We start from the raw sequence: 12,631 nt of genomic DNA on the forward strand, positions 1-12,631 counted from the left end.
TTGGTCAGATATGTATTGTATTGTGTCATTTTGCAATAAATTTAAATATCACAAACATTAGAAGGCCTCTTATTGGAAGGTTTTAGGTGTATTTCTCCTAACTATGTAAAAATTACCATTTTACTTTTCACATAAACATTTCAGAATTCACTTCTCAATGCTAGGACTAAAAAATGAAAAAAACAATTTTGTCTCCTTATTTTTTAAAAAGCGAAATGGTTCTTCTAGCACCAGTCAACCGTATCATCCCAAATATGAAAAAGGCCTTAAAGAAAGTTTCCTCTTTGCACTGTGCTTGCTGACAGCGTTTTAATTTGCATGTGGATGAGAGAGAATAATGTAAGTGCTTGCCTCTGAACTGGCCACAGCAGCTGCCAAGGTAAATTTCCCTTGAGGTGTCAAAGGTGGAAGATATCCAATTGATTTTCCTCTTAATTCAACCAAGTTTCCATGTAATAGAATCTGATCAGACATCCTGCATTCTGTATAAACTGTATAACCTGAAAGGTTGCTCCACTTGGTTTCCTCAATAACACCAACTGCTGCTAAATAAGACTGACACCTTGGAATCCTGATTAAATGAATACTCTGTAACTTTTCCTTTTTTTGCAGTGATGAGTTATATATGGCCTAATCGACGACAACAAGGTGCAGCAACGCTCAGGTTTCACACTGAGGTGAGGTGGAAAAAGTGTTTAGAAAAGCAGAGGTGACAAGCGAGCTGTGATAAGAAAGGTTTTGTAATAGTTTCTACATTTGGAAGTTATTTTTTTGAATAACGTATGATATTAAGCCATTGAAAAAGATATGCATGAACATATAGAAACTGTGTAAAGTCAAATTTGTATGTGATTCGAATACCTGACTTTGCAATGCAGTCTAGAAGAAAAAAAAAATCTAATTCTCTTCCTAGAAGATAAATGTTGATAAATGTACATGCTGGATGTGTTGCAGAGCAGCCATTATATAAGTGTTCCTTTATAGTGCTTTGTACATCCATCAAAAATGGTTACTTTCACGATTGAGCCCTCCAACCCTTTCTGTGGAATAATTATGTAATAATGTTAGAATTGTAAATAATATCCTATATATATGCTCATCATTATCTATAAAGACTGTGGCATTCTTTTTGTGTTTCTCTGGAACTTGAGTTGTGTGACAAATGTCTGCAGGAAGCTGATAAGCGTGCCAAATTGGAAGCAGATACCAGCCACTCTGGTAATAAAAATACATGTTTTCTGTCCTTCACTGTTTGAAATTAAATCAGACCAAAGTCTGATTTAATTTCAGACTTTGGCCAAATCAAATTTGCCCTCAAGTCAAACCATCTTCAAGCTACTGTTTTTATGGATGTATTAATAAAATGAGGAATAAATGCTGTACTAGTCTGAAGACTGAAAACAGCTCCACCTGACTGTGGACAGCAGGATTACAGTCTGACAGGACACTTACAAGGCTCTAAAAATGCTTGGCAAATTTGAAGCAGAGGTACACTGTTAAGTAAATGTAGTTTTCTTACTGTAGTTGTACAGAGTATTTTTTAAAAGACAGGTGCTATTGCATATTTGCTTTAGGCTCTTCATCAATATATTACGGTGTACGTACTCATGATGACCCCAGCCCAGCTCTGGGAGGTAGGGCAGCTTCTTGATCCTGATAATGGAATCGTAGAGCGACGGCTGCAAAGATTGAGCCACAGCATTGGCCAGTATAACAGCTATCATCACCGGCAGGATGTGGGAGATCTGACCAGTCAGCTCAAACACAATGACCGCAGTTGAAACGGTGTGGGTGACCGCTCCTGACAATGCTGCAGCACCTGTAGATGGGGGAGAACAGCAGAACAGGTAACTCGCAGTGTCACGGTAAGCTCTGGAACACCAAGGGTCGTGTTAACTGAATATTTTCTGAATGGATTTATGAAATGTTGCTGGAAACTTCAGAATGCTAGAAAACTATGTGTGATTTTGACAAACTGCAATTCTCACCTCTGACCCCTTGGTGCAGATGCGTAGATGTTTTAAATTTTATACACAGAGTACATCGTGGAGGAAACTAAATGTATCAATCAAAAAACTCAAAAAAATCAGCTGGGAGCTGAGAGCTGAGCGTGTTGAAGAGGCTTTAGAGAGCATCCCAGTTACAGACTGGTGTAGCTGGACTACTGGTGGACAGGAAGGGAATAATTTAAGTGCAATCATTTAATTTAATTGTTTATATGTAGCAGTCGGGGCGACAGTGGGTTTTCGTCACTGTGAGTTTTAAACATGCATTTGTCTACTTGATGTGTGATGGCAAGATGTGGATTGTCTGTTCTGAATATTAATTAGGCTGAATGAAAAACAAATGTAATTGAATTTGTCATCATCATTTTAAAAACTGACAGGTAAAAATTGATTTTATAACTGATTTTACTTTACCTCAGTCAAAATGATAGACAACAAAAAAGCCTGGTGCAATCTCTGATCAAAACGGTCCTAAGAAGATGTTTAAAAATATCACAAATTGGTACACCTCTATGAAAATAATACACCAAACCAAGAAACGTAAAAAGCAAACACTAATCTGCTTAATCAACCATTCCAAGTCATTCTCTTGTTATCAGTTTTCAGGCATTCAGTTGTTATCAGATCTAAAACTCTTCTTCAAACTCTCTGCTCAGCTAAATAAATTCACATTCGTTTCCTATACACCCATAAAGCATAAATCGACAAATGCATCTAATTTAATACTGAGGGAAATCTCTGCATCAACCCCTTTTTTTCCTTTCTTAAAAGTGATATATAAAGAGTTGTATAAAATCTGGGACTAAACAGACAGAGCAGCATGGTGTGGATGAGTCTTCATACAGAGAGAAAATGGATGAGTCCAATTTAAACAGTGGAAAAAAGAGGAACAGTGGAGAATGAGAGAATTAAAGAGAGCAATACAAGGAGGGAATGAACAAACAGATGCTAGACAGGAGCGTTTGCACCAGCAGGTTTCATTGTTCTTTCCCATAACTTAATTAAGCCGTGTCTGCCTCCCTCCCCTCAGATAAATGCTGCTGCTGCTGCTCTCTCCACCCGTCCTAATGCTCAGTCCTTAGAGCGAGCTCTGCTGTGAGATGAAAGAGGCTCATCAGAATGTCGGGCCTGCAAAGGGCTGAGTCATCAGCTACAGCACAACAGCATCAGCCCAGAAAAAAAAAGGAAAACAGCAGGCGCCGAGGCTGCAGCAGAGGCATAATCAGCACTGCTGTCAACAAGTAGGACCGCAGCAACACTGGATCTCATCACACGTGCAACTTTATTGTGGATGTGTAATCATTGTTTAAAAAAAAAAAGTAAAATCAATCATTTCTACTACTCATCTGCAGTATATATAAAAAAACACATCGAGTCTTTGCTAATAAACTTCACCAACAAGTGATGATTGTGTTATGATTTACCTCTTTCAAAAAAGTACTTTTGCATTTTGTTGATTTTCTTGTCTCATTTTGTTTCCATTATGTTCAATTCTCATACTATTTCATGGTTTTTTTATTTGTGGTGCATCAGAAACTTTTGATCTTGAGCTGGGAGCTCAAACCTAATAAGAATAAAACTATATGAATGCTACAAATAGACCAAATCAGACATTCATACTTATTCAAAAGCATAACCAGAAAGAAAAGAAGAAAAAAAAGTTATCTGGTAATAACTTAATGAGTGTTCAACATACCCACAACAGCGTAACCTCCTGGCACTATGGGATAGATGGACTCATCAGAGTGAATGCCATCTGGGAACCAGGCTGCCATGCATTCTCCAACCAGACGACCAAACGCTGCTCCTACAATGGCCAAATCACAGGGACACATGGATGAAGATACAAACAGTCAGACCTTGGGCTTCTGCCTACATGTAGAGAGGTAATAAACCTGAATTTCTGTACAATGGAATGACTACACCTGGTTCCAAACTATAAATACTACATTTAACACATTCTGTTCTGCAGTGCTACATCTCCCCTAGAAGAGATACAACAGGAGTGAAAGGTGTAGATTTAGGTGTAAAGTAATTCTGCAAAGCATTGATTGCTACAACTGGGGTAAAAAGATAAGACTATAAACCCCATCTGATGGATGTAGGAGGCTTAAGTTGGTAGAAACTTATTTCTTAAAAACATACTGGGCATTTTGCTGATTAAAATTGTATAAATAACACATGAATGTTTTTAGTGTTTAGTTTTCTAATACTGATTTGTACAACTAGACTAAATCTTATGGAAAACAAATTAGGTCACCCTATCAAATATTATCCCTTTAAAACAAAAATGTTTTGGGTTATAATCATGTTTCAGGATCCAGTTCTGATTAGATGCAGATGCTCTCACATTTCCCTCAAGTACTATTTAATACACAACTGAATTCATGGTGAATTCTATGATGGTGATGATAGACAGGACCTGCTGCAGCAAAGCAGACCCAAACCATAGCACTTCCTCTGCCATACTTCACAGTTGGTATAAGTTTGTTTTCCTGGAATGATGCATTTAGTCAAACATGCTCTTTATTCTTGTGTCCAAATCTTTCAAATTTTGACTCATCTGTCCATAATGTTTTTTCCTTGTACACCTTTATTAAAGTTAAACTCGAGAACTATTGTACATATATGGTCCTGTGATGTCATCTTTGGCTTTTTCTAAACATATGTTAGCCTTTTATGATCTACTTTCAGGGTTATCTTGCTTGGAGAGCAAATATATTCCTCACCACATTTGCATTTTTATTACATTGTATAAACATCTTTACCATACTCATATTTCTCAGTATTTTTATAGTTGATATGAAATATTCACATATGCTGATATCTTAGAAAAACACAGACTATCATTGTGTGTCTTAATATGTTCACATTTTCCAGACACTTACCAAAAAGGAGATAGACTCTACTGAGTTTTCTTATTACGATTAGGACCCAATCAGGGTTCTGCCATAATAGTTCTGAACAATTATAATGGGTTTTTTATTGCTTTTACGAAAGGGGCTGTCCTCTCAGTCACTACTTTCTGTTGGTTGAACCAGAAGCAAAAAGTTGATACGATAAACTGATGCTGTAACAAGACTCTTTAAAACATCCTGTGTAATTTGTCATCTCTCTCCTGTTTTATCTGTTGAACCAAGTCTTTGATGGGGCTGATTATACTTCCTAAATGACAGTCTAACTTCACTTATTCCAAAAAGACAGACTGGAGCTCACTGTTCTAAAATACATTTTGTTAATTGTTCATTACCAATGACAAACACAGGCATGAAAGCTCCACAGGGCACAGGGATGGTGGTGGCCAAGGCAGACATCCAAAACTAAAGAGAAAGAAAAAAAATTGTGAAAAAAGACATAAAATGAAAGAACAGGGTGGCATTTCAATTAGATATCCAAGTCCTATACAGTGTACCCAAACATGATAGCTAAGCTGAATCTCAAATCAGCAATGAAGGGGCGGTCATCCGAGGTTTATTGCCGAGGTTAGATTGAACTGTCACATTCATTCTTCATTTGACAAAGACCCTGAAATAAAGCTTATGTAATGAGCTTCACCGATTGGCTGACACTACAGCAGGCAAGCAGAAAGGACAGCTAATTAGGCAAGAAAAGGGAAATGTCAGCGCTGACAATGTGTAAGCATTGCTCTATGTCCACATGTGTAGGTGGACCTGTGTTTAAAAGTACCAACAGATTTTGTCCATAAAGTCAGCTACACAGGTATTACATAAGATACCTCGTTAATATTCATACAAACTCCACCCAATGATCACAGTATTGATCAGTTTTAATATATGATCAGTCATTACATCCTTGACACTGAAGTAAGCAAATGCAACTAAGAAGATTAGAATATATAATCAATTGTTAGTCAAAGTTAATATTATGAGGTTCAACAATGACTGCTTTAAATGTACAAATGAAGCAAAAGGTGGATCAGTGGTAGAGAAAGCAAACCATATATAAAGGCTACAATCCTTGATGCAACTGTCCCAGGTTTGCTCTTCTGTTTCAGTCCTTTTTCCTGTCAAGCTACTAATTAATAAAGGCCACCCTCTCAACATGCTATGCTGAACAGCAGCAGAAATATAAGCATTTGGGGTAATTTTCATAGTGATGTGCTGACAACTTAAACCAAATCTTTAGAGTATATTTATCTCTAAATAAAGTTAGTTTGGTGGGCAAGTCAAGTTGATTATTGATGAGATTATTAATATAAAGAAAATGTGAGGACAATATACCTGACTAATTCTTATGGACATTCAGTCAGATGTAGGAACTGCTGATTTAAACATCATTGTCTGGCTGACATAATCAGTTTGAGTCAGCTTTAGGCACAGCTCGGTTCTGTCTGTAGTTTCTTATATCTTATGGATTTGTATTAAACTGTTGCAGTACGACTCAAATAATATTAGATAGTGCAACATTTTATGCTGACTCAGACTTACACTGCCTACATGATGTTAAAGTTCAGCTAAAAACTGGGATTCCTAGTATGCTTTATTTGAAGAAAAGTGGGAGGACAGACTCATGAATTGTATTTTAAAAAAAAGCAAAAATAAGACCAGAACTGGTGATGCATACGCCATAGCACCAGTTCTTCATATTTCCACCATGAACTTAAAAGAACTGCAGGTGATGTTTTGTCTACAGTCAGCCTGTGAGATGATCTGAAATTACTCTTCGACTATTTAGGTCAGTTCGGTTTATTAATTCACTTCTTGCTTCAATATGGGGCATGTCATTTATTCATCTGAGCCACACAAAATTGAGACGTTGTCGCATTAAACATTTACATGCCCAAAGTGCAGCATGTGAATTGGAGTATTATACAAACTATTAGGCAAATCTCATTGCTGTATTAATCTCATGGTTTCAAATAGACTTTTTAATTACTCTCATTGCTCCGTCTCTCTCCTCCCTCTCTCTGGACCCTCTGCTCTGTCTATAGTTAGTAGTAATTAAGGCCGGCTGCCATGGTGACGTAATGCATCTGCTGCTGCAACCCTGAACTGCTACCGTTTTCACACCACGAGCAAACACACATATGTGCGTAGGTGTTCACACACCCCCACAGCACACACCATAACACATACTCTGTGACGAGAATCAGAGCTCCATGCTGCCAGACTCACAAACATTTGATAACAATAAATGAGCCTCATGGGGAAAATAAAGCAGACACTGGATTCTTCAGACTCCCTTTTCCATCGTATTGTTGCTCTTCCACCCAGACAGTGAAACACAATTGAGAAAGAGAGCGTATTGAAGGATCTCTGGACTCATAATAAAAGCTTAAACTTAAAGTTGAGGCCATGAGTTCTGTGGAGAGAATCACAGAAGTGCACCAGGGTGTCACTGTGTAGGTGTTTGATATTATCCAACAGCATTAAAAACCCAGAGTGGGTGGAGAATGTGGCCATCTAAATTTTTTGTAAAATTCAAGTAACCCACACTGAGAACAGCTGAATGTGTTTTCTGAAACAATCACTAGAAGATGATTTTAATTAAAGTTATGGCACACATTTAGTTAAACTAAATGTTTAATGTGCTGTTTAGTATGGATCAAAAACTTTGCAGTTTTAATAATCAAAAATACAATAATCAAACCCCTGAGACTGATTTACAAAGCTTTGAAGTCTTGATAAAAAAAAACAAATAATAATAATAATAAAAACATGAAAATGACATTGTATATCTGCAGTATTCCAAAGAAAGTGAAGCTTGTTAGCTGAAATACCTAAACACACTGTTACTTCACATGCTACTGGCCCTGCTATCTACAGGGTGTAGATGACAGGGTAATGTGATCCAGCTGCTTGTTTGCACAGAAGCATCCACTCAAACACAGGTGAACGTGACAAGATGCTGCCGGCTATGTCGTTTCCATCCCCATAGGACAGCAGTCCTTACCATGGCAACCACTCTGACGTCTGTAAAGTTACAGTGGCCTACAAATCCCTTGTGGCTCAAGGTTACATCCGAGATAAACTAATGAAAAGATCCCTGTAGGGTGTTAATGTCCTTCCATGTATTTTTAATAAGTCACTGATGGAAAAAGTACCCCGACTATAGTAATGTCATGTTACAGATTCGATACTATTGGTGGTTAAAACTCCTGCACTGAAGGTTTACATACATATATAATACACATACATACATAAGATGTGAATTTTCATTTTGTTATTCAAGTCAAAGAAAAGTAACCATAAAAAAATGTAAGACTACATGAGTTATCAAGAACTACAGAGTACAAATGTCAATGATATCAGTTATGACAGACCATGGAGGACATTTATACTCAATCAGCTGGAAGCGCTGTATGATCCTGTGTATAAACCATTTTCAGAGGACAGTGCTTCTTCCCAGGAGCCCCTCCTCGATTCCCACTCCAATTACAGCCCAGTCAGCTCTGTGACACTATAAGGCACACACACTGCTGTTTTCAGACAGACAGCAGAGGACACACACACCTGCATTAATATACCCGTTTCACCCCGAGAGCTCATAACAGCACAAGACTAAAAATAACATCAAATTATTAACAATGGCAAATTGGTTAGCAGCTTCTAGAGTGCACAAAGCAGCTAACCAATGAGCTGTGCTGAAGCTAGCATCTTCACAGTAAGTGCTAACATTTCACTGTCACAGCTTAATCAGGGCAAGTTGCTAGTTGTTAGCAGAGCTGAAGCTGATGCAGAACTGTGCACACACCTTTTCTATTCATCACTGGAAACTGAGTGTTTCATAAGTTTCAGCATGAAAAAGGGAGCATCAAGACAAGATGGCTGCCAGGCTGAATAAAAGAACCAGTCATTATAGAGAAGAAGCGGGAGTGAGAGCAATCTCGTCTTTGAAAATCACCAGGCTGAACCCAGCAAAACCAAAGGCTGTAATTAGACCGAGCCATTACAGCCTCGCTTTGCATGTCGAGTCAGGGTGATAGAGATAGAGAGAGGACATTAGTCAGAGCATGGCAACAAATACATGCTCAACTGCTCAACAAGGTTTGTTCAGGTGGTGTTTTATACATCATATCCTTTGCAGTGGTGCTTCCAGAAATATTTCACAGGGGCCGCCAGATTAGTAAATATTTTGGGGTTACGCAGCTAAAAAATAAATGGATAATTTTTCCACAGTTGGACAATACAGGATATTTCTATTCTATTTTAAGTTACAATAATGTTTTCAATCAGCAGAAAAAGGTGCATGGAGATAAAGCACAGGGTAATCCTGTGAGAAAGCTTACAGACTTGAGTCAGGAGTGGAGGTTCATCTTCCAGCCTGAGAACAACTCTTAACATACAGCCAGGGATAAAATGAAGTGGAATGATAGATGTTGTCCATGCTTCAACACAGATGAATTACAGGCTGAATTGCCTCCTTAATATGTCAGAAAGTTCTGCAAAGGCCTGGTAACAACTACGAATGGGAGGAAAACATATTTTTCCTCCTGTGGGAAACTTTGTAGCATCTGGACAGTTTATGATGAATGTATAAGGTCACATGCAAAGAGAAAATCACTTGGGTGAGAACCGTCATATGCAGGATGTGTGAAAGCGAAAGGAAATGTTTTAAAATAGAAGAAACAAGAGGAACAACATTAGATGTGTAAACCAGAGGTGACAGCTACTGTGTTGGATACTTCAAACAGGAGCAGTGAAGTATATGTGCCGAACAGAGAAAGGGAAGCTAAATCATTTAGTTTTAGATACAAGCAAAATGAAAGATCTGGAGGCATGAATGGAGGTGGGATGGGGGCTATAATAACATCTTAAGACTACTGAATAGTAAATGAATCAGTTTAGCCTAAAAATACTTGTAATAACCTATTAATAAATCAAGGGAACATCTAAAAGATACAAGGCTTTAAGCAGTGAATTTGGACACAAATCATTTGTTCAAGTGGACTAAAAAGTAGGACTGAGAATCTGCAAAAGCTGAAAACTAGAGTTCAGGTTTGAGCTTGAGAAAACGCTTGCAACTGTAACTACAGCCTAAAGATTCAATATTGAAAGCAAATAAATCACATTTTTCAGTTTATTTGTAAAGCATCCTTAAAGCCATACTTCATTTTTTTATTCTGAGCTACTTTATATTGTATATTGTACCATGCCTAAATGTTTTGGATCATACATGGAGTGCTGGAATAATTGAATTGGTTTATAGTGCCACCAATCAATCAGTCTTGACAGTGCAAACATTTATGCAAACAGTTGCTGCTGCCACTGCGTTAACACAGCACCCTCTGGACCGACACAGAGCTACAGTGAGCTACATGAGAGTTTCAGCCGCAGTGAAAACGGCTTTAGGGCTGTCGCCTTCAGCAGAGTCCTCCACAGAAGTGTGATACCACCATGGTAAAGCTTCCTCAACTTTGTTCCTACCTTCATGATGATGAAGAGGACCAGTGTGACGAAGACGTTGACTTGTGGGTGTTTCCAGGCTTGGGCGTTTCCAATGTAGTCAAATTCCTCAGCAATTCCCTGTTTTGCCCACGTCCGGTTGTCCAACAAAGTCACCAGAGACTCCCCCTGAGTCAACTACAAATCACAGGAAATAATAATTACAAGTCAGAAGCAGGTAGCAGCACTTTTTGCATCAATTGTTTGCAATATAATTACAAATTATGTAGCTTTATGGACTATTAAATAGTGTGTATTCAGTTTGTAAATCAAAAACTAAAATACTGATGAGTAAATTGTTAAATTGAAATTGTGATGTGGCAAATTAAAAATGAAGCCTGCCATTTATATATCAGGACAAAAAAATACTGTTGGAATTATGTCTCTCGTAACATGGAGAAGGTAACCAAGTCTGGACAATTAAACTGTTTTTATATAAAATTGTGTTTTACTAATATTTATCCAGACGTAAAATATTCCATATTTACCCAGACTTTTCAAGACTGTGTAAGAACTCTCTTTATTTCCTAACATTTAGACACAGATAGGTCATGTTACTAGCAAACATGGGAAGACAGAAAACATACTATTCAGTCCCTGGAAGTATACAAGTTGCTATGTCCACTTGTACATAGCAACATACAAAACAACCAGACAAAGTTGTTTGAACTCTTAACAGCTTTGTGATCTTCTGTTGCGCTTGTGTCAAACTCCACAGAGATTTCTGTCTCTTGTGCAGAGATGGATTGACATCAAGAAGAAGAATGTCAGACAGTCCATCTGCCAGCTATGTGGAAAAGCCTGGTTACCAGGAAACATGGTGCCACAATGAACCAGTTTCACTTTCGCTGAACTAAACAACTACACTTATTGTTGGCACACATCTTTCTTTTGGGACAAACAAAAGAGAGATAGTTGTACCTGGAAAGAAGTACTGACTGCCACTGATATCCTCACATTATTTCTTAATATTTAACCCCTATAGATGACAAATGTTTCTGGTGAAAATTCTCTAGTTAATCTACAAAGAGACAATCTTGCAAAAAGAGAACTTTTGTGGGACCTTAAAAGTACCTTTTTTGCCTCAAATGTCTCCTCCAGGGCTCAGAACAAACACAAAGTACAAAGTGTTAGCAGGGTCTTTCAAGTTGAATTGGGATGATTTTCATTTACTTGCTGTTGTATTGGCTTTTTACTCATGCTCACACCTGCTTGTTTACAGATATCCATCATTGTTAATGTGACAATTGTGATCTAGAGCACAACTAAAACACATCTTACTGAAGAATTTAGAAAAACTGAGGTTCTGGGGTTAGATTCACAGCAGGTTTTAATGGAAAGGCCTCCTCTGAATGTGAGCACAGGAAAAGATGATGAGCTCAAGGTTTTACAAAATGTCACCGGAGATTTAAATTTTACAATATCTGTCAGGGATTATGCTGTGACAAAATCATCTGCAGCCGTACAAAAGTCACATCAGCTGCAGACAGCGTTGGAGATAAAGTTCCCACTGGCAGAGATGATGATGAAGAGTGTGCCGGGAAGACAAAGGGACCACAGATACAAATTTCTGAGTGGGTACTCCAAAGAGAGGAGCTTTAAGAGGAGTAAGCCAGCATGGGCAGAGCTTCAGAAGTCTTCAACACTTTATTATTTGGAGCCAAGGCAAAGAGAGGGAGCCAATCTGTATGTGTGTATTGAGTGTACAAAGGATGGACAGTTTATTCCTTTTCTAATTCCAATTATTAACCGGATGAAGGGGATAAAATCGGAGAAGGCACAACACATGCTCATGAGTCATCCCTGGAGCAAAAGGACAATATGCTTGTCCATGTCTCCAGTGTACACTCATGAGTCACTAGCACTCACAGGCACATTTATATCCCTATAAGCTATTATGACCAGAGTCTTAAAATAAATAAATAAATAAATAAATAAAATTGTTTTTTGGTTATTGGACAATTTGAACCTGTCTGCTACAATCAAATCTATCAATCTCTAGCTGTATACAGAGTATATTCTTACAGCCTTTAGGATATGGCTCCTTATCGGTACAGACCAACCAAAGTCTGTTGTAGCAGTCTGGAGGATCTGCTGGGATGCCTCCAGAAAATACAGCTCTCTTTTAACTAACGTTTTACAAATGTGATTCTTCCTTTAGCCTAATGGACAAAATATCAAATGTTTGGGTTTCCAATCATTCAGGCAACAGTCATGGTG

General features: G+C 38.0%; 1 protein-coding gene across 11 annotated transcripts in view; it reads right to left on the reverse strand.

Moving 5' to 3' along the window:
- LOC116737426 (chloride channel protein 2-like) overlaps positions 1-12,631 on the reverse strand; it is a 134,896-nt gene that overhangs the window by 21,827 nt on the left and 100,438 nt on the right. For all 11 annotated transcript variants that reach the window (XM_032590550.1, XM_032590547.1, XM_032590548.1 and 8 more), the window contains 4 exons: positions 10,394-10,549; positions 5,257-5,326; positions 3,703-3,813; positions 1,606-1,819 (listed from right to left, as the gene is read on the reverse strand). In XM_032590550.1, the coding sequence (XP_032446441.1) occupies positions 1,606-1,819; positions 3,703-3,813; positions 5,257-5,326; positions 10,394-10,549 (551 nt within the window). The remainder of the gene's footprint in view (positions 1-1,605; positions 1,820-3,702; positions 3,814-5,256; positions 5,327-10,393; positions 10,550-12,631) is intronic.

The sequence above is a fragment of the Xiphophorus hellerii genome, chromosome 18, assembly GCF_003331165.1.
Source record: "Xiphophorus hellerii strain 12219 chromosome 18, Xiphophorus_hellerii-4.1, whole genome shotgun sequence".
NCBI classification, from domain to species: domain Eukaryota; kingdom Metazoa; phylum Chordata; class Actinopteri; order Cyprinodontiformes; family Poeciliidae; genus Xiphophorus; species Xiphophorus hellerii.